The sequence below is a fragment of the Lagopus leucura genome, unplaced genomic scaffold (genome assembly GCF_019238085.1).
Source record: "Lagopus leucura isolate 7727_CA_CO unplaced genomic scaffold, USGS_WTPT01 Super-Scaffold_650, whole genome shotgun sequence".
Taxonomy (NCBI): Eukaryota; Metazoa; Chordata; class Aves; order Galliformes; family Phasianidae; genus Lagopus; species Lagopus leucura.
In genome coordinates, this window is record NW_024962253.1 from 412,828 (window position 1) to 433,154 (window position 20,327).

At 50.2% G+C, this 20,327-nt stretch overlaps 1 protein-coding gene across 3 annotated transcripts; it reads left to right on the top strand.

The window, feature by feature from the left end:
- The first annotated feature begins 693 nt into the window (after window positions 1-693).
- On the top strand, window positions 694-19,639 carry PIGO (phosphatidylinositol glycan anchor biosynthesis class O). 3 transcript variants are annotated; one of them, XM_042862330.1, is made up of 13 exons: window positions 694-711; window positions 1,530-2,023; window positions 3,331-3,474; window positions 4,402-4,525; window positions 5,497-5,656; window positions 6,353-6,526; window positions 8,667-10,239; window positions 10,701-10,904; window positions 11,209-11,411; window positions 11,778-11,848; window positions 12,406-12,522; window positions 18,759-18,890; window positions 19,552-19,639. In XM_042862330.1, the coding sequence occupies exons 2-12, from the start codon at window positions 1,531-1,533 to the stop codon at window positions 18,838-18,840; spliced, it is 3,345 nt and encodes a 1,114-aa protein (XP_042718264.1). In that variant the 5' UTR covers window positions 694-711; window position 1,530; the 3' UTR covers window positions 18,841-18,890; window positions 19,552-19,639. The 3 variants fall into 3 exon arrangements, with proteins under 3 accessions (XP_042718264.1, XP_042718265.1, XP_042718266.1); XM_042862331.1 differs by lacking the exons at window positions 18,759-18,890; window positions 19,552-19,639 and having other exon boundaries at window positions 12,406-15,660; XM_042862332.1 differs by lacking the exons at window positions 11,778-11,848; window positions 12,406-12,522; window positions 18,759-18,890; window positions 19,552-19,639 and having other exon boundaries at window positions 11,205-11,340.
- The last annotated feature ends 688 nt before the right edge of the window (window positions 19,640-20,327 follow it).

Consider the following 20,327-nt stretch of genomic DNA (forward strand, 5'->3'; position numbering starts at 1 on the left):
GCTCTGGAATTTGGCATATACCAGCTGAGGGATCAGAGTGGTCTGTGGATCAGAGGATAAATGCTGAACCTCCTCCATCAGGTGCAGAAGGGGACTGGGGATGCAGGGGCAGAGGTTGGAGTGTTCCCTGCGGTATGTTACCATAGAATCATGGAATGTCTTGGGTTGTGAGGCACTCATAAGGATCACAAAATCCAACTGATGGCTTCACCCAATGCGTGACTGCAGTGTCCAAACACCCCTTGAGCTCCAGCAGCTCAGGGCCGTGCCCGCTGCCCTGGGCAGGCTGTTCCGTGCCCACCGCCCTCTGTTGCAGAGCCTTTCCCCACCCCCCGGCCCTCCCCCGGCACAGCTCCATGCCGTTCCCTCGGCTCCGTCGCTGTCACACAGAGCAGAGCTCAGCGCTGCCCTCCCTTCCTCTGCTCTGGGCCCAGCACACCCAGGGCCTTCAGCCGCCTCTCACGGCCTTCGCAGCCCTCCTTTGGGCACTTCCTAATAGTTTCACGTCCTTAATTAATACTTAATTAATGGATCCCGCTCTGGAGGAGTTGAGACGTGCTCAGGTCTCGTGAAAGGCGCTCGGAGGACTCAGCCCGGCGGAATTTCACACGGCCGCCAGGGGGCGCTGTCACATCCGCCGCCGCCGCACGTCGGCGCTCTCGGGCCGCCGGCGCTTCCGGGGCGGCTCAGGCCGGGCCGCGGCGGCCGCAGGTGAGTCGAGTGGGGTGCAGTGGGGCTGGGAGGGGTGTGGGGAGGGGGAATGAGGGGGGCTGAGAACAGCTGGAGCCGCACGGGGGAGGTCGTGGCGGCGGAAGAGTGTCCGGGCGGGAGTGCTAGGGTAGTGCATGGTAGCGACGGAACCATGAGGAGACGGAAGGGGTCGCGGTGGGTGAGGGATGGTGGATGGTGAGGGATGGGGGAGCTGTGAGGGAGGTCGGGAGGGGAATGGGAGGAACGGAGAAGAATGTTGGAGTGCGGGAGGAGCCAGAGTACTGGGCAATGGCAGAGGGAGCGGTGGTTGGTCTGGGGTACAGGAGAGGTTTGGGGGGTGTGAGGATGGCACGGTGTGGGTTTGGGGTGTGTGTGAGGTGTTGGAGTTTAGGCAGCAGGCTGGGGGTTATGAAAGTGGCTGTGTGGTGTCGGGTAGGAGGACAGTCAGGGTGCTAGAGAAGTGCTGGGGGGTAAGGTAGAGGCTTAGGTGTGAGGGGCTGGCTGGGGATTGGGTTACTCTGTGGTGCCAGGGGATGTTGGTAGAGTGGCTGAAAAGTGCAAGGGGAGCTGAAAATGGGAGGGGATCGGCTGCAGCAGGGCAGGAGGGTACAAGGGGTTACTCTGCAGGGGAGGTGGTACCAGGTGTGGTACTGACTGGTATGGGACAAAGTCATGGGGCAGTGGCTGGTGGCTATGAGGAGAGCTGGGGACAGAAGTGCTGGTGTGCAGAGCACTGACCAGGGATGGGTACTGGCAGGGGTGCGTCACCTGGCTCAGGTAGAGCTGTGGGGACTGAGCTTATCTGTCTTTCCCCATAGGATGCAGCGGTGGCCAGTGCTGCTTTTCCTGGCCTGGGTCTGCTTTCTCTTCTTCTGTGGTATTGGGCTCTTCATGAGTGGCTTCCTGCTCACCCGTATTGAGCTTGCCAACAGCAGTTCCTGCTCAGACCCACTTGCACCACCACCGTGGGACAAGCAGAGCCTTCCCCCAGGCTCCTGTTGGTTGCCCCAGCGCTTTCCCAAGATCGTGCTTGTTATCATCGATGCACTCCGTTTTGAATTTGCCTTGTTTAACCCAGCCAAGGTCAACCCATTGCCCTATGAGAATAAGCTGAGTTTTCTGCACCACCTGGCAACCTCTCAACCCCACCATGCCCGCCTCTACCGCTTCGTAGCTGATCCCCCCACTGCCACCATGCAGCGCATCAAGGGCCTCACCACTGGGTCACTGCCCACTTTCATTGATGTGGGCAGTAACTTCGCTACCTATGCGATCCAGGAGGACAACCTGCTGGCACAGCTGGTGCAGAATGGTACGTGTGGTGTCCTGTCATGGAAGGGCATGTAGAAGGCACCTGTTAGTGCTCACGAGGGACCTTTATTCTTTTCTCTGTGTCAAGGGAACTGTTTAGCACACCTCCTGCCTGTCAGCTAATTCTTTCACCCTACCCCAGACTTGGCTGAAGCTGTTATGCAGTTGGTGTTTCTCTATCTTGTTCTATCTTCTCTATCCTAAGCTGGGATCTGGCTTAGGATTTATTCAAAGATGGTGAGAAACACATGAAAGTGGCTGTACTAGTGGTGGCTGTCGCAAGGTCACTGCCAGGAGTGGCTCTGACAAGCCAAGGGCACTGCAAGTCAGTTGGCAGTTAGGTGAGACACCTGATGAGGGCGGAGCTAGGGCCACATGTGGTATGAGAACCTCACACAGGTAGTGCGCTTGCTTGCATCTGTTACCACATTTTATGTATAGTTTGATGTTACCTAAATAAGCATAGTGAGGCAGTAAAGAGTTTCTTGTTAGGATGGGATGATGGAGCAGAGAGAGGATGGTATGATGCTGTCTTGTGTTACTTAGAAAGATTTTTTTAAGGGCTTAAGTGCCACAAATGCCAATTGTGCTTTTGCTTGGAATGAGGCAATGTTTCTGGGTTGTCAGCTTCCCGTGCAAGCAAGGCAGGCAAATGCAGCCAGTCATCAGAGTGCAAAAGCACTGGTAGACCTTGTGCCACAGCATTAGCTATGGGGGAGATGGTTTTTGCTGCCACGCTGGAGACGCTCTGAAAACACAGAGGTGTGGCTGGTTGCAGATATGGCAAGGGCGGGCAAAGTGTGGGCAGTGGTAAGCATCCATGCTCTTGCCTTTTCTACGTATAAAAGCCCCACAGTTATGTTTCAAGTTGGAGCCTAGTGCTCAGCTTTTGATCATCTGCTGTCAGTAGCCATCTATTGCCTTGTGTCTTACAGTTGGATTGTGCAGCCCTTGGTGCTGCTGTGTCTGCTCAGTACTACAGTCATACAAATGGACGACTGTCTACTTTCTGGCCTGTTTAGTCTATGCATCTTTCTACTAAGGTGATATGGCAGAGGTTAATGATAAGTAATGAGGTTGTGCTGTACTGGGAGCTGTGGGCACTTGGAGGCTTAGAAAGGGGGTAGACCTCTCCCTTGATTCAAACTCACTTGCAACCAGATGGTGACTTAAAGCCTCAGTCTCTTTTATTATGGGTTTCAGAGGAGCCAGTGCTGACCTGGATCTTCCCAGGCTTGTACTAGTGTGTGCAATGGCTTGACTCAAATGGGCTTCCTGCTCTCACTAATTCATTTCTTTCTGCCTCAGGAAGAAGAGTGGTCTTCATGGGTGATGATACTTGGGAAGGACTCTTCCCAAAGAAGTTCTTCCGCTCTTATTTTTTCCCTTCTTTCAATGTGAAGGATCTTCACACTGTGGACAACGGGATCTTGCAGTATCTTTATCCAACTGGTAAGCAGTTCTTCCCTGAAGGCTGATCTAACTCTTATGTTATACAGGGTTCCTACTGCAAGATTGGGGTAGGACTGAAGAATTTTTCCATGATAGCATTGGGCAGTGGCACCCACTCATGTCTGCTGCCCAGGGATTAGAGCGCTGTAGCTGGATTTCCTCAGATAAGCCAGCTTTGAGGACTGATAAACTGTTTCTCTAAATACTTTTTCTCCATTTGGGAGGTAGGGCTGATTGATAGGACTGGGCTGCAGTTTTGACTGTCTGTCCTAGAAATACACAGCCGAGAGGAGCCGCTGTTTCCTCTTTCTTTATTTCTCTGCCTGGCGGTGCTTTAGGACAAACTCAGAGGTCCTGCTACCCTGTGGAAGGTGAGAGCACATTGCTGCTCCCAGTCTCAAGGAGAAGTTGAAGCGTGAGATTGATTTGTGAATGTTATGTGATTTCAGACTCCTTTCTGAGACTTAGGTTAGGGGAAATGTTCTTTGCTTTGTCTGTATATAAATGTAGATAAGTCAAAGTTGCGGTGGTCTTTTAAGGTGAAGGTGAGGAAGTTCCCCTAATGATGGGTATTGTCTTTTAATTTGTCATTTAATTTGTCATTTAACTGCAAATGTGTTGATTTTCATGTACTGAGACCCTGGAGCAGAGGGGAGGGGTATGTCCCTTGCTGGGGACAGCATTGGTATGCTGGGCCCATGTTCCACATGGGATGCAGAGAGGCACATGGATGAGTCTAACCTGAAATATCTTCAGGGAAGAACTGGATTTCTGGATTTTCCTTTTCCTGAGCGTCCCCTTTGTTTGGAAAGAGGGGAAAAAGCAGTAGTTTCCAAAGCAGCCAGACAGCTCTGACAGAGGGATCTGGGTGTAGAGCACATTCTGAATCCTAGGCTACTGTGTGATAGGAGTTTTCTTGTTTTGCAGTGAACAGTGGTGAGTGGGACTTGCTGATTGCTCACTTCCTTGGTGTGGACCACTGTGGGCACAAACATGGACCTGACCATCCTGAAATGGCCAAGAAGCTTACCCAGATGAATGAGATGCTGAGGTGATGATTGCAGTGGTAGGGGATGGCCAACTGGTTCCTGCTTTCAGCCAAACTAGGGGATCTTACCAGGGGATTTATGGACACAGAAATCCTGTTACCATGGAGAATGCATATGACCAGTAGCAGCTGAGACCCCAGCTATTGGGCAGTCTCATCTGTGTAGATGTTTGTGAGGGAGTGGCAAAGAACAGGGTTTGATTTCTGAGCTGAAGCTGTCTTCAGATCTTGGATCCTTACTTCTCAACCAAACCATCAAGTGGTGAAACCTCACTTTCTGCATGTTAAAAATAGAGATCATCACTGAGACCTAGTTAATGTTTGAGAAACATTTGGAGAAGCTTGGCGAGGGAATGCTGAATTTACTGTACAGGCTGTGTGAATTTACTGCATACGAGTTGTGTGTTTGGGCAGAACGGAATCCAGAAATTCTGCTTACACAGCCACGCTTGAAGCTAAAATGCTATGGCTGTCGATTATCAGGATTGATTTCATTTTTGCTGCTACAAGGAGGAATTAATTTGCCTTTCTGCATGTGAGAGTGGAGATGCATTGTCTTGTACTTACTGCATCCTTCAGAGACAAATCCCAGATCTTTTTTCCTTAGAAGTACGAGTTTGCTCACGCAGTGTGATGCAGTAGATAAGACTCTCATGGGATTAGCCTGAAACTGGGAACATTCCTTTTGAATTGCATTATTTTTAGAGATACCCAAAGGCCTTGAGGAACACTCACGGGAGATTTAAACAACATTAATCCACCCTATTTCAGCACTCTGACTTTTTAGTTCATTTTTGAAGTGTCTGTTGTTGCAGTCCCTGGTTTAGTTGGTACAGCTCTGTGTCAGCACCTAGTTTTGCTTAGGTCCTTTGGTGAGCTTCAGCTCTCTCACATGATCAAGCTTGGAAGGGATGGATATCTCCTCTCCCACCTGTGCTCCTGGGGTTGATGACTTTCCTTATATGTGGTGACAGGTCCTTGGTGGATCACTTGGGGAATGACACTCTCCTTCTGGTGGCTGGAGACCATGGCATGACAGAGACTGGAGACCATGGTGGTGACAGCCAGAGGGAAGTGAATGCTGCACTGTTTGTGTACAGTAAAACACGTCTGTTCGGCACCGACCCTCCCGAGGTAAGAAGCAGATCCTTAGTTGCTACTGCCTGAGGTGGCATCTGGGGCAAACTGTGGGGTGTAGAGAATAACAGCTCAATTGGGATCGTTTAGATTGAGAGGGACAGGGAGTCTATCACTTTTCCTCAGAGAAGGGTGGAAAACCTGACAAATAATGCAAATAACTGAAGTTAAAAATACCTGGATTTAATTAATATCAGGTTGCATCAAACACAATTTGGTATATTTAGTAAGACAAGTTCGTTTGAGAAAAACGTGATTGCAAGAGGAGTGAAAACAGATTCTGTTGAACTATTTCACTTCTGCAGTACATCTTTACCACTTAGTTTGCAGCAGACATATGTGACAGGGCAGGCAGCTTCCCACAGGCCTTCTGAAAAGGTCTGCAGGAATGACATGTACCTTCAGCTTTGGAGGCAGAGCCATGACCTGTATGGGGGGGGGCTGGTGTTCAAGTCCCTCCAACTGCGAGGAGTCTTTGTGTAGGGTCAGATGAGCTGTTAGACAGTGAGCCAGACCCAGGGACCTGCAGGCATCTTCTGTCATCTGCCTTCGGCAGGATTGAGCTTCCCCCTGTGTTTTAACCCTTGTCCTTCCCAGTATCTGCTCAACAGGTGCTTTGCCATCATCCCCTCTCCCAGCTGAAAGTCTGTGTTGTGCTGTGTCCTTCACAAATGTCCGATTCCTCTCCTTCAGGAACCTGAGGCCATTCCCCAGGTGAACTTGGTGCCCACTGTGGCCCTGCTGCTGGGTGTGCCCATTCCCTACAGTAACATCGGGGAAGTGATGGCTGAGCTGTTCTCCGGGGATGGTGACACTGTGTCTGAAGCTTTGCAGCAGCTCTTGGTTTATCACATCAATGCCAAGCAGGTACGGCAGGGAAAGACTTGCTGGCAGTCCTGTGGTAGTGCCAGGGGTTAGCTGTGTGATCCTAGTTCTTGGTCATGTTGGGAATTCACTGCATTCAGTTTCTTGGGAGCTGCTGAAGCCGGGTGCTTTGGCAGTTGTTCACATGCTGGGTTGATAGCACTGCATTTATGGCAGGCCTCACTGCTAAACTAGAGGAGAGAAAGGAAGTTTTCTTAGGCACATACCTGTTCTGCTTGGTGTAGGTGAGGTAGTGATGTGGTGTTATCTTCATAGAGAACTTTGTGAGTTACCTGCTTGCAGTGTTTGTTCCAGTAAAAGACAGAATCATATTCCAAGTATTAATGGGAAGCACTTGTTTAGTACCTGGGAATGAGTGCTGTGCTGTAGAAAAATACTGGCCTGGAAGTGTTACCTGCTTTAGGATAAGGTGGTTAGAGGTGGGTTTGGTTACTTGGAGAAGCTGATGGGAAAGTTGTTTCCTTGAGGCTGAAGATGACTAGAGGCAAGTTTCCTTAATAGAGATTGAGGAGTACATGCAGGTGTTTTAATGTTTCTTCAGTTTTGGAGGAGAAACAGGGCTAGCTATAACACTGTCCTAGATCAGTGGCAGGAGGAAAATGGTAGTGAATGAAGTACAAAATGAAAGAAACACCTTGTAGTAATTGAGAATAAATTGGAACAGAGAAGGAACAGTTTACACTAAGTGCAAGAGAATGCAGAACCTCAACAACTGAATGACAAAATGTGAATGAGCCTATATTTTATGGCATATGCCATTACAACTATTAAAAAAAGCCCAAGGAGTGGGACAGGCCATGTGCTAGGACATGAGCTCATATGGAAGACGTGGGGATTGTGTGTGAAGCACTTGGCACTTTGCAGAACACATTTAGTCACACGTATTACAAGGCATGTGTCTCAGCTGAGAGCCTGGCTGCCTCTGAGGGATCCTGTATTGCTAGAAGCACATTGCAAGCCTTACATTAACTCCTGAAGTCCACAGTCAGTGCTCTGGTGTAGTCCTGTGGTTCTCAAGGAAGAAAGCAAACCAAAGGTCCTGGTCCTGTTTTGGCCCAGATACCGGGAAACAGCCAGGGCTATGTGGCCTAGACACCATTGCTGCATATCAGTGAAGAGCTGGAGAGGATGTTATTGCTAATGGGAAGGCAGAAGTGTTCAGTGTCTGCTGCCTACTTATACAGGAGCAGTGTTCTTTGTCATTTAGAGATGATAGTACACTTTACTGTCCATTAGCCCTTGAGAATATTCATCATGTATGAGGAATTAGCCATATCTGGAGCTGTCTCTTAAATCTTTGCAGCTAGTTGTCTGTTTCTGGCTTGATCACACTGGTTTTGAAGAAGCACTGGCATTCCAAGGAGGTCATGCAGGCCTGGGAGAGAGCTAGTGCATGTGTTTACCATTCAAGGACAGGGGCAGATTGGTTCTTCCTGTGCTCTGTGGTGACTGGAAGCCATATGAACCTATCAGTATATTTTTGGAATTGGGCTGATCTGCACTGTGGAGCAGTGAATGTTTGCACAGGTGCCCTGACTTGTTAATGCCCTCTTAAGACTTTTGGTGCAACTTTGGGGTCATAGCTAGCTCTGTTCCTGTAATCTTGAAGTAAAAGGCAGAAGGAGCTCTCCTTAGTGCAGTGGCTTAATGTACCTGTCAAAAAGAGTGAACAGTTTGATATGATCCACTGTAAGCTGTTTAATTTGATGTCTGTTGTCAGGGAAAAAAAACAACACAAGATGAAAGTTGGCACTGGGTTCAGAGTAATAGCTGGTGATGACTTGAACTTCTGGGGGGACATTTACCTTGTGGTTACTGAAGACTCTACATATGAACTTTTAATAATGTGTAGTGTTAACAGTTGAAGAACTGGGTGCCTAAAGGTGTCAGTGCTGTTGTCAGGACAGATATGTTATTTCAGAGGGATGTTGCTTTGGCAGAGAGATACAGTTTTCCTGCATCCGAGTGACCAGTCCATATGACGCATCTTAAAACGTGGTTGTCCTCAGAACGGCTGGCAGTTTGAGACTGCTTGCACTCCAAAGGGGTTGTGTGAGAAAGATGGTAGCGAATTTCTTTTCCAGCACTCCTTTCTGATGCTGTCTCCTCTCTCCTGTTGCAGGTGGACCGCTTCCTGCACTCCTACTCGCTGGTGGCTCAGGACCTGCCAGCAGAGCAGCTCCAGCACCTGCAGGAGCTTTTCTCCAGCGCTGTAGAGGAGCACATTCAGCTCTTGGCCCAGGTGCAGAGGGCAATGCTGGTGTCTCCGGAATTGGAGTCCAAGCTCAGAAGCCTCATCAGCCGCTTCCAGCTCTATCTGCGGCAGGCACGGGCTGTGTGCATCCAGTCCTGGGCCCGCTTTCATCCTCTGCGTATGGTGGCAGGCTGCACCCTCATTGCTGCTTCCTGCTTGCTCTGCTATGTGGCCTCAGAGCTGGCCACACTGTCAGACTCCTTCTATCGTAGTTGCCTCCTGTATCCCCTGCTTTGGGGGCTGGTGACAGCTGTTCTGTATGGGCTAGCCTGTGTGTTCATCCAGGAGGAGCTGGATCTTCTCCTGCTGTTGTCTTTGGCAGCTGCAGCATCTCTACTGGGCTTTTTCTGGCAGTGGTGGGGCTGGCATCCCAAGAGAGCCCGTTTGTTGGGCAGCCAACCACTCTTGGCCAGCTCTGGTCTGAGGCAAAGACTGCGAGTGTGGCTGGGGCTGGCCTTCCCCATGGGCATTCTCCTTTTCCGCTGTGGAGCTATGTTCTCTGATAGCTTTGTGGTAGCTGAGGCCCAAGTTGCCCCATTCCTGTTGGCCTCATTGGTGATGTTGCTGATAGGAAAGCTCCACTGGGATGGTCGCCTGACTGTGCCAGAAGGCCACAAACAACAGCCTCTTGGCTTTTCCTCTTACCGAAAGGAGAGCTGGCACCTGCTATGCCTTGTGGCTGTGCTTCTGGTTTGCCTGCGGCTCTCTGGTTTCTTCCACCAGTGCCGTGAAGAAATCCCTCAGTGTCGGCCTTCTGTTTTCCTTCCACCTCTTGCCAGCCTGAGAAACACACGGGCCAAGAACCTCTTCTACCTCTTATGTGTGGCCTTGCTGGCTGGGCTGGTGTATGCAGTGCGGAGCTGGTTGCGACACTACGGCAATCTGAACAGCTCAGACCCCGTTGTGCTCTTTGTGCGCTGGGGTTTCCCACTGGTGGTCCTTTGCATTGCCTGCTACTGGGCTGTTGCTTCCAGTGCTGAGGACTCTCTAGGCAAGCTGCAGGAGCTGGTGCAAGTGGCAGTCATTGCCTTTCCATGGGCTGTCTATGGGTTAGCGTCTATTGGGTTGCTGCTCTTGCTGTGCCATCCCATGACAGTGTTTGCCAAGGACTCACGGGAATCTGCAGGATCCATTGTCACTCCCTACCAGGGGATTCCCAGCTCCAAAGTCGACTTGCTCCAGGTCATCCCTCAGATCTACAAGAGGATGCAGGAGTCTGAGAAGAGTCGCCTGGAACAGCGCACCTGCAGGGCCACAGTCGCAGCCTATGGGCTAGGCAGTGTGTACTCGGCTGCCCTGGTCATAGCACTTGCCCTCCTGGGCTTCCTCTTGATGCTCCTGCACACTGAGAGGCTCAGTCTTGCCTTCCTACTCCTCTTCCTGGAGGCCTTTGTGCTGCTGCACATCCACACACGTGCCAGAAGCCTCGCAGGAGACACCGGTGAGTCAGGGTTCAGTGGAACATCTTTTGGATGTGCAACCTGAGTGTTACCCTCGTGAGACTGCAGCCTCATCCTGTTTCCAGTGAGAGAGGCAGAGCCCAGTTTTTGCTCCTGGGGAATGGCAGTACACAGATCCTCCTTGTAGGATCCTTCTAGCTTATTTAGAGCTGCTTAAATTCTCTAATAGAAGAGAGATGCATGCAGTGTGGAGGCAGTGTGGGAGAACAAGGGGGTCCTACCCTAATGCTTCTTTCCAGAAGTGGATGCAGCTATTAAGCGCTCTGTTGCTGACAGAGTCCAGGAGCAGGGTGGGCAGCAGAGGGAGCACCTGGCCACATACTGGCATCCTGACTAGTTTCTGTCTGAGAAGAGTGAATGGGAGGGGAACATGAAAGAAAACCCTGTGGGTTTCTTTGGACTATCTTGTTCCTTGATACTGATATCTTTCTCTCTCTCTCAGAGTCTTTTTCAGTGCCCTGGTTTGCAGTCATCTCGTGGCTCCTTGCTGCTTCACAGTTCTTCTATTCCACGGGCCATCAGCCCGTCTTCCCGGCCATCCACTGGAACGCAGCCTTTGTGGGCTTTCACCTTGACCACAGTACAAACCTCGTTCCTGCTGTCCTGGTGGGCGCCAACACGTTTGCCTCCCATATCCTCTTTGCAGGTAAATCAATTTCTTCCTGGGCTGTTGAGCCTGAGCAGACATAGCTTTGCCTTGTCTGGAGGCCTGCAGGCTGAGCACGAGGTGAGGAAGGCTCCGGCACCAACTGAACAGCAGCATCCTCACTGTCCCCTTCTGGGGCTGCAGAGCTGCCAGTGGCTTGCAGCCTCCATGCAGTTGTGCCTGACCAGCAAGCTGGAGCTGGAGTATATGCTTCCTGCCACATCCAGGGCATGACGGCAGAGCCTTGACTGCTCCTCATCTCCTGGGCTCCTGGTAACTTCATGTGCCTTTGTCCTCGAGGTAGTTGGCTGCCCTCTGCTCCTGCTTTGGCCCTTTGTGTGTGAGATGCCCAGCTCACAGAAGAAGAAGTCCAAGAGGGAGTCTCAGGAGGAGCTGCAGACGGTGGACGAACACATGATGGAGATGAGGCTGCGGGAGTCCCCAGAGAAGTTCTCCACTGCTCTGCTGCAGCTGGGGCTGAAGTACCTCTTTGTCCTTGGGGCACAGGTATGGTCTGAGATTGGGATGGATAACTGAGAATAAAACTGTGCTGTGAGAACCATGGGGGCACTTTGACACGAGATGGGACTCAAATGGGTCAGAGACAGGCCTGGGGTTGAAATGTGGAGGTGGAGAAGGAGATGCAAAAATCCTCTTCTTAATCTGTGCAATTTACTGTTTGCTTTGAGAAGGCCAACAGCACACCACAAGTTGTTTGTCTTTCCTGATTTGTTATGGGAGGGAATCCTCTTTGGGATGCTTATTTCTGATGTACTGGCCTCTCAGGTCTGCAGTTTAGTATCGCTTTCAGGTATGAACCTGTTGCCCAGAAGAATGTCACTTGTAACTTTGTTTTCCTGGTCTCACGAACAGCTTCTGGCCTGTGTGTGTGCAGCTGTGATCCTCAGGAGGCACCTCATGGTCTGGAAGGTCTTTGCCCCAAAGTAAGTCCCAGGAGTTACTCTGATGCTGGGTGACAGCTCATATTGCTGAAGTCTTGGCTATAGTTCAGAGCCAGTAATGCTGGAAGTGACCATGATCTTATATCACTAGTAGAGGCTGTAGGATTGTTCTTCACTAATTCGTGCTTCAGGTTCAGAAGCTGGACTCAGACTAGAGCGTTGTAGTTTTTCCTTATCTTGATTTTTAAGGACGCCCAGAGCCCACCTGCAAGCTAAGAATATTCAGGGCAGAGAGCGAAAGACTCTCTGACTACCAGACTACAAATGAGATGCAAACCTTTGGGATAGTAAGCATGTGGGGTGTTCTTGACCTCTGAGGGTTCCCAAGTCCCACTTGAGTGTCTTGCTGAATGGCCTTGAAACCAGCAAGGAACCAAAGGCGTGCCTGGGTTCCAGACTGCAAGCAGCATCCACTGCTAAGAAATGAACATAATCCAGGTTTTAGGATTGGTGATGCTACCAGTCCCTCACTGTCAGGAAAAACAATCTGCTGGGAGTGTGGGTAGCATGATACCTTATTGCATCTGTTGTGCCTCCAGGTTCCTCTTTGAGTCTCTGGGCTTCATGGTGAGCAGCATCTGCCTCCTGCTGGGGATCTCCCTGGTGATGCGTGTGGACTGTGCCGTTAGCACCTGGTTCAGCCAGCTTCAGCTCAGGTAGCACCAAGATCTGGGGAGCCTGACTTGCTCGTTGGCCAAGGCTGTGTTCATCTCCCTGATTCCCTAGCGCCGGGAGGGGTAAAACAGCCATCAGCAATGAGTGCCTGCCGACAGCAGTTTGGGATTATCCCTAGCTCCCTGCCTCAGTGTTGTGCAAAGGACCAGTGCCAGCTGTTCCCTGTTCATCGTGATGCTCTGCAGGGAGCATGCTTCTCAGCGATTGAGGTTGGAACTCTCGTGCATTTGTTAGCAACAGGAGGAAGCCAAGAAGCAAGAGTCCTGAGGTGCTTCTCTGCAGAAACAACAGCAGGATGTCTTGCTACTGCATTCCCAACAACTGCCCCAACTGTGCAGCTAGTAGGCTGCAGAGGTCTGCAATGTGCCTGGAGAGCATCATCTTGCCTGTGCAGAGACACTGACTCACTTGAAGGGGTCTGCTAAGGAGGGATAGAGAGGAAAGGCTACTATAACTCTGCCCTCTAGCTGGGTCCTACAGCCACCACTTCTCTCTGCATGCTCAGTTTTCATGCTGGAAACAGAGTGCACATAATTATGTTAGCAGATGGTTCCCAGGGTCTTGGTTGCACCTGTCCTCCTATCAGGCTAGTTCATTGCTCTTAATGAGGCCTCTCCTGCCCTATACTCACTCCTGTTTTCCTCATGTTCCTAAACAGTACTAAGGGCAGAGTAGAGCAGACTGGGCTGTCTTGGACAGCCTGAAGCAGGCCTAGTTTTTTGGGAACATTATGGCAGGGTAAATTGTGTCCACGACTGGGAAATTCCACTTATGGCCTTTGCGTGCTTTGCCTACATATTCAGGGGTGTAGCAGCCGGGGCTCTTGGTCTCCTCCTGAGCACATGCTTGGTAGATTGGGAACACTTAGTTGCTAGCAGGATGTAGTGACAGAGCATTTGAGTCACCCCTGTGTTAGATCTTGTTAGGAGGAAAGAGGAGTCTCACGAAGCTAACTGCAGGATTGACCTTGGTGAGAGCTGAGAACAGCTGCTTGAGATTTATGAGCAGGTGGCAACTCCTGCATGGTGGCCTAGCCCACTGATATCCATGTATGTGCTAGAGGAAGTTTCTGTCACTTTGATGGCACCCTAGGCATTGTGGAGGATGACATGTGATTCAGTACTGGGTGCTTGTCACCCTCTTGATCTTGCTTTTCTGCTCGTGGCTTTGAGCTGCAAGCGAACTGTCTCAAACCCACTTTTGAGTTTGTTCTATCAGATGTATATCTGTATGGGCAGAGGTGGAAGATGGTGACCATGGTGCCTGGCTGGATTCCAGCTAAACTCTCCCTGCACTGTTGATAGGAGCTGGGATTCCTTACTGCCCTATACCACTGTGGTGCTATGAAATGATTTTCATGTCTTTCCTCTTTGGAAGGAGCTGAGGATTGCCTGTCTGAGGTCCTTCCTTCAATTTTTGTTCTGGTCCCTGCTTGGTTTTTTGACTCATGCATTCTAACTGCTCCTGCTTGAGTTCTTTGCTCAGTCTGAGAAAATCTTCCTGTGTAACTTCTGTTTCTTCCTCAACTCTGTTCTGGAAGGCCCTGGGGAAAGTGTCTAGCCATCTCAGTGATTGTTTGAGTTCTTATTGTCAGGTCCCAAGTGCCCAGTAGCTGTGGAAAACATCCTTTCAGGACAGGTTTAGTTTTGTTTCTTGCCCAACCTGGGTGGTAGTGCTTGCTCAGGTGTCAGAGGGAATTCCAGGGAGGCTTACATTGCTCTAATTTTGGACTTTCATTGCTTGGCCAGCTTCTGTCCTACTGCCTCTGATCTTTCATTTCAGCTTTGTATTTCTCCACCTCTGTGGTCCTGTCCTGCTTAATTTCACCTGACAAAAGCGGGAACTGGTTTGTATCTGACAAAACTGCCTTGACTGGGTCACTGCAACTTGGTTGTATGCGCAGCAGTGCTGGTGCAGGGAAAGGGGCAGTAGCATGTGGCTGGGAGCTGCAGAGAAACATTACAGCTCACAATTAGATAGGCTTAAGCAGTTTCATCATCCTTTAGATAGGTTATTGACTATATACTGTGACTCCTTGGTGGCCAATAAGTTTTCAGGTATTTTGGGGTAATGCCAGGGAATGAGAGTGCTTTTGTTTGGAAAGAAGGGAAGGGATGGAAGTAGCAACTAACCAGTGAATTTTTATTTAACATGATGTTAGATAATGTGTTACTAGCCTCCGAGTCTGGAGCCCCCATATGTCTTGTTGTAACCATATAACCCAGTCAGGAGCTTGCTGCCTGGATGTGTTTGTGTTGGCAGAAGCCCTTAAGGTCACTTATGCTGTGATGCTGGCCTGCGACGCTCCCACTGCTGCAACCCAGGCCCCTGGGCTTTGTTCTCTCCCACCTCTTGGACTAGTTCCTCTTTCAGCAGGTGCCATCATGCTGCCAAACCTTCCCATGCCTGTTGTGTATGTGCAGTATCCTTTCCTCAGCCCCTTGCCTGCAAGGTTGTGGCAGATCTTTGGATCTGCTGGAACAGGAGGCTCGTGGCTTGGGAGGCTTGGGCAGAGCAGAGAGAACAGAGCTGCAGCTCTGTAAAAACTCATACATCTCACCAGAAAATAACTGGACGGTGGTAGTCCCCACTGCAGAGTGTAAATTAGGACTTTGTTTTAGGCACATATTTTAATTGATTTGAGCCTGGGTTAAAAGCTGAAGCTCCCTTGAGAGCTTCTGACAAATCATTATGCCTACTCATGTCTCAGTCTACTCTCCAGAAATACTGCAGCCTCATTCCCTGACTCCTCTTATAGAGGTACAGGGATGTAGCTTCAACTCACGTCACCTGAATTTATTGCTTGCAGTAATGAAACTGCAAGTATGTGATTGTCAATGCAGTGATGCCAAGGACAGAGGACTGGCCTTATACTGACTGCTCTGCCAAGGGAGACTGGCTACTACACCAAAGAATTTAGAGTCAAGATAAGTTTTCCAAGGGCTGGAGATGCTCTTATTTTCTTTCATTCATGTGTCTAGTCTTTACTGGCCTTCCCTAATGGCCTTTGAGCTAATCATTTGGCTGCTGTTCTTCTGAGTGTTTTGGGGATAAGAGTTCATATTTGTTCAAAGCTTGATGACTTCAGAATCATGACATGCTGCTGGTGGTGGAACAAACATGGCTGTGCTTGCTCATTTAAAATTCCAAAGAGCATGTGGTGGAAGGGGCATGCTGGTCCAAGAAGAGGAAACCTGGCATGCTGGGGGAGAAGGCTCTGCTGTGCACTCTCCCATTCGGATTGTCACCACAGCTGGCTGCTTCTCTCGTGGAGCTGAAGCATGCAGATGGGAGCAGCAGCATCCTGCCCTTTCCTTCCCTCCCTCCTGCCCACCACCTCACCAGGCCCCACGTTCTTCCCGTAGCTATTTGGGTTGGATGTCCTTGGGAGAAAGGCGGGGTTAAAGCAGGCCATCACTCCTGCACATGATCTGGTCTCGTGGTGGCACAATTCAACAGCACCGGGCTCTGATTTTGGGGTGGAAACTAGCAAAGCAGTGCTATACAGAGACATTCTGACTGGTCCAGGGTCTGAGCTCTGACTGAGATGCAGACCATAGAATCATAGAATGGTCTGGGTTGAAAAGGACCACAAAGATCAACTTGATTCAAACCCCTGCTATGTACAGGGTTGCAACCACCAGACCAGGCTGCCCAGAACCACATCCAGCCTGGCCTTGAATGCCTCCAAGGATGGAGCATCCACAACCTCCTCAGGCAACCTGTTCCGGTGTGTCACCACCCTCTGTATGAAAAACTTCCTCCTAATACCTCACCTAAGCCTCCCCTGGCTCAGTTTAAGACCATTCCCCCTTGCCCTATCACTATCCACCCTCATAAACAGCTGTTCCCCCTCCTGTTTGTATGCTACCTTGAAGTATTGGAAGGCCACAGTGAGGTGACCCTGTTCTTTGCAGGAGAGTTGGACCAGATGACCTTTAAAAGGTCCCTTCCAGCTCGAACGCCTCTGATTCGACAGGGAAGCCCAGGCTGTAGCTGCCTCCTCCGCCTGCCGCGGGGCGTCGCGGTTTGGGCCTCCTCGCCCGCCGTCGTCCCTTCCGCTGTTCGCCCTCAGCTGTCGCCGTGGCGACTGCTCTCTCCCGACCAATGGCGGCAAGGGCAAAGAGGGCAGCGGCCAATGAGAGGAGAGCGGGAAGGCGGGAGGACTGCGGCGCGCGGGTGGCGGCGGCCATGAAGCGCCAGCGGTGCGGGTCGGCCCCGGAGCAGGGCTGCCTGCAGGCGTGGGCGGCCGAGTGCGAGGCCCTGGCCGGCCGATGGCGGGTGAGGCACTCCCCTGGTCCCCCTGTCCCTCCCCGCGGCCTCGGCACGGGTTGTTCCCACGAGGCTCGGCCCCGGTGTGAGGCCGGCTGGTCAGCGTGTCCGTTGCAGGCAGCGCGGTGCTCGGCGCACGGAGGAGCGGCGGCGGCGGCGCGGCAGCTGCGAGGCGCCTTCGGGGAGCTGCTGTTGCGGATGCGGGGTGAGTGGCGGCCCTGCTGCGGTCTGCCGCCTGCTGCAGACCCAGAGCCGGGCCGTACAGGGCACCGGTGTTCCCAGGCTGCTTCCCTGAGAATTCCGCTGATTGGGGTGAGCTGAAGGGAGGAGGGTGATGCATTCTGTGCTGCCTTGAAACTGAGCTCAGTCCTTAATCAAAGGGATTAAGGCTCAGCCCCGGCCTTTGTCTGAGCTCGTTGAGGGAGTGCAACCGAGTTTAGGTATGTCTGGAAAATAGGAGGAGGCCTTTCCTTGGAGAAGAGTGACTGCAGGAGAGGAACAGCTTGTCATCGTGCCATGCTGAGGAAGAGCTGTGGCTGTTCAGCTTTGGGGAGAGAAGGCTCTGGGGAGACCTGAGAGCAGCCTGTCAGTATCTAACCAGGGGGCTGTGAGAGAGGAGGAGACAGACTTCAGCAGGACAAGGGAAGTGCTTTCGAATTAAAAGAAAGGCGGTTTAGACTGGATATAACAAAAAAGGCTTTTTTACAGTCAGGGTAGTGAAGCACTGGAATGGGTTGCCCAGAGAGGTGGTGGATGCCCCATCCCTGGAGATGTTCATAGTCAGGCTGGAGGGGCTCTGAGCACCTGATGGAGCTGTGGGTGTGTCATCCAAAATCTGAGAAGAAAACTCTTAACTCCAATGTGGTGTTAGAAAGTAGCATTTCTTTATTCCTCATGATACGCACTGGGCAACTTGACAAGTCTTCTCTCTCAGAGTTCAGGTTCTACATTTAAACAAATAAGACATACATATGCAGTACATTTACATACATATTCATTCTTTTCCAAGAAATCATTAATATATGCTAATGTCCCTCTGGGCATGCGCGTTGTATTTAGGGTGGTAGTTTATCCCCATTTTTCCACCATCAGCTTAATCACTAAGACTTCTGGCTGACCTTTAGCTGTTTTTCCACAACTTGGCAAATTCCCATTGCTTGTTAGACTATAACGAGCAACTTCCAAAACAATATAAATGAAATTCAAGGAAAACGTCCTTGCACCTGGTAAAATGCAAAAATAAGTGTTGTATTATGACTCTAGTGCTTCCTGTGAAGCAAAACTAAGAGAAAATAAGGCTGTTCACACACCAGGCAAAGTTGAAATGGAAAGTTTTAGAATTAGCGTTCACTGGTTCCTTTTGCTAAGCTCTGATCTATTGGTCCTTACACTAATATACTGGTCCCTATTGCTAAACAAACTAGCCTATATCAGTTGTTCCTGATCACTGCAGAACTGGACTAGGTGACTTTTAATGCTCCCTTCCAACTCAGATGATTCTCTGATTCCTTGCTGCAAGTGGGCTACAGAGAGAATCTGATGAGAGAGCAATGCACTCTCATTTGAGAGGAGGATTTGAGGAGCAGAACAAGTTGCTCTGTGGAGGTACCTGGGGAGAGACAGTGCGGGAGATCTGTCTGTGTTCAAGATAATAGATCAGTACTGGAAGGGGGCAGGTTTTTGGTGGTCTTTTGGAAGTGCTGTAAGATAAGGCCTGGAACGCTGCAGTATCTGGATACCAGAGGAGCAGATGGCTGAATCATTGCTGGCACCTGGAGAGGTGGGGAGCATCTGCTGTCACTCTAGTTTGTGCAATCCTCAAGTTATAGATTCACACCATAACAACAAAATAAATGACAGGAAACTTGTCACAAAGCACGGGTGGTTGTAGGGCTTTCTAAAGCCGTGAAGAGGAAGATCAGTGTCTTGTTGGGTTTGATTATAGGCTTGCCACCTGCCCTCCCTGCGATGCCTCTGGAGCTTACTGTCCTCTACAACTCGCTGCTCTTTGTCATGGGAACGTCTGATTGTGCCATCAAAGGAGAAGCAGAAGGAATACGCCAAGGGCTCTGCAGGGGTAAGGAAAACTATTTCGGTGCTTTAGTGATGTACCATAATTGGCTAGAAGAGAAGGATCTTTGAACAAGGAAGACTGGCTCTGCCAGGAATGGAGGAGGTAGAGCTGCACGTGGCTGTGGATGATGTGCAGCTGTGTGGCTGTCTTGCCTGCAGCAAAACAGAAAAATTTAAGGGAACGGAGAGTTTTTACTATATAAGATGCCATTTCTCTAGCAAAGTTTTAGTGACTTTAGCAAACTAGTGTTTTTATTATGGTATGGTGGGATCAAAGAAAGCTTACTAAAAAATGCTGCAAGAGAAATTTGGAGAGAAATCTGCAGTGTTAGCACATTTGCTCTTGGACAAATAGTAATATCAGGATATAAAATATCAGGAGAGCTCAGTAAAGCTGTAGCCGTAGCTCTAAACTGTGTAGTGTCTCTTTTGTGTGAAGCCATTAGCTCCACTGTCAGAGTTTGCTTTCTGTGCTGCTTCTGTAGCCTGGGCAAGCCTTGTTAAGTCCATTCCATCCCTTACTGCCAAGGAGACCATGCTTGTATCAGCGTTTCTCTGCCTGTTGGAAAGGTGGCCATTACAGAGTATTGGCCTGTTGTCTCATGGTTGCTTTTTGGTGAGATATTTTGGTTTAGTTTTGATTTCTGGCTTATCTTTTTTTCCAGTTCTGGAGGCTTGTGGAACCTCTGGACAGGACCTTAGCACAGAAGAGCTGTGGCAGAAGGTGCTGCAGGAAGTAACTGTTGAGGAACTACAGGCACCTTTGCACCGTCTGGGGGCCTTGCAGGCAGCATGGTGGCTGGCAGATAGCTGCCTGCAGAGCATCACTGACCTCTTCCGACTCCTGAGCAGTGCTGAGGTATCTGAGCACGGATGCATGCTGAGCAGCTCCTGCACTGCCGTGTGCCAGAGTGTTTGCCTGTTGTGCTCCTCCTACAGCTCTGAAGTGTGAATTAGCCACCTTCTCTTAGCCTTGGGGATTTCTAACACAGGTTACACCTTGCCTCCTGCAGCTCTTGTAGCCTGCTTTGCTCTGCAGCTGGCACTTGAAGCTTTTTTGGGCAAGTCACGTCATTTGCAGCCAAGGCACCTGTGGGTGGGCATTAGCCAGTTTGTGTGCTCTACCCCAAAGGGAAGCGTCTGACTTGTTTGCTGCTGCCAGGAGCCCCATTTAGCCTGGGCTTGTATTTCACTTTCTTGCTGTCACTGTGAGTTTCTAAGTCATCAGTGTGTGCTGTACCTATATTTGTACAGTCTAAAATAAATGCTTGCCAGTTTGCTAAAGGATGCAGAGCTGACACAAATTCTGTGTTTGTCAGAAAGCCTACTCTGCATATGTTTCCATAGCATTTGCAGATCTGAAACACTTTTTCCCAGTCACCTCTGTTTTTACCTGGCATCCTAGTTTACTGAAAACAGACCCAAATGTGTTAATGGATCC

Excerpts from the sequence above, each read along its gene's own strand:
- PIGO (XM_042862330.1), top strand. The coding sequence starts at position 1,531 with ATGCAGCGGTGGCCAGTGCTGCTTTTCCTGGCCTGGGTCTGCTTTCTC. Across the intron at positions 2,024-3,330 it reads GGCACAGCTGGTGCAGAATG|GAAGAAGAGTGGTCTTCATG; the intron begins GTACGTGTGGTG and ends TTTCTGCCTCAG. Across the intron at positions 10,240-10,700 it reads AAGCCTCGCAGGAGACACCG|AGTCTTTTTCAGTGCCCTGG; the intron begins GTGAGTCAGGGT and ends TCTCTCTCTCAG.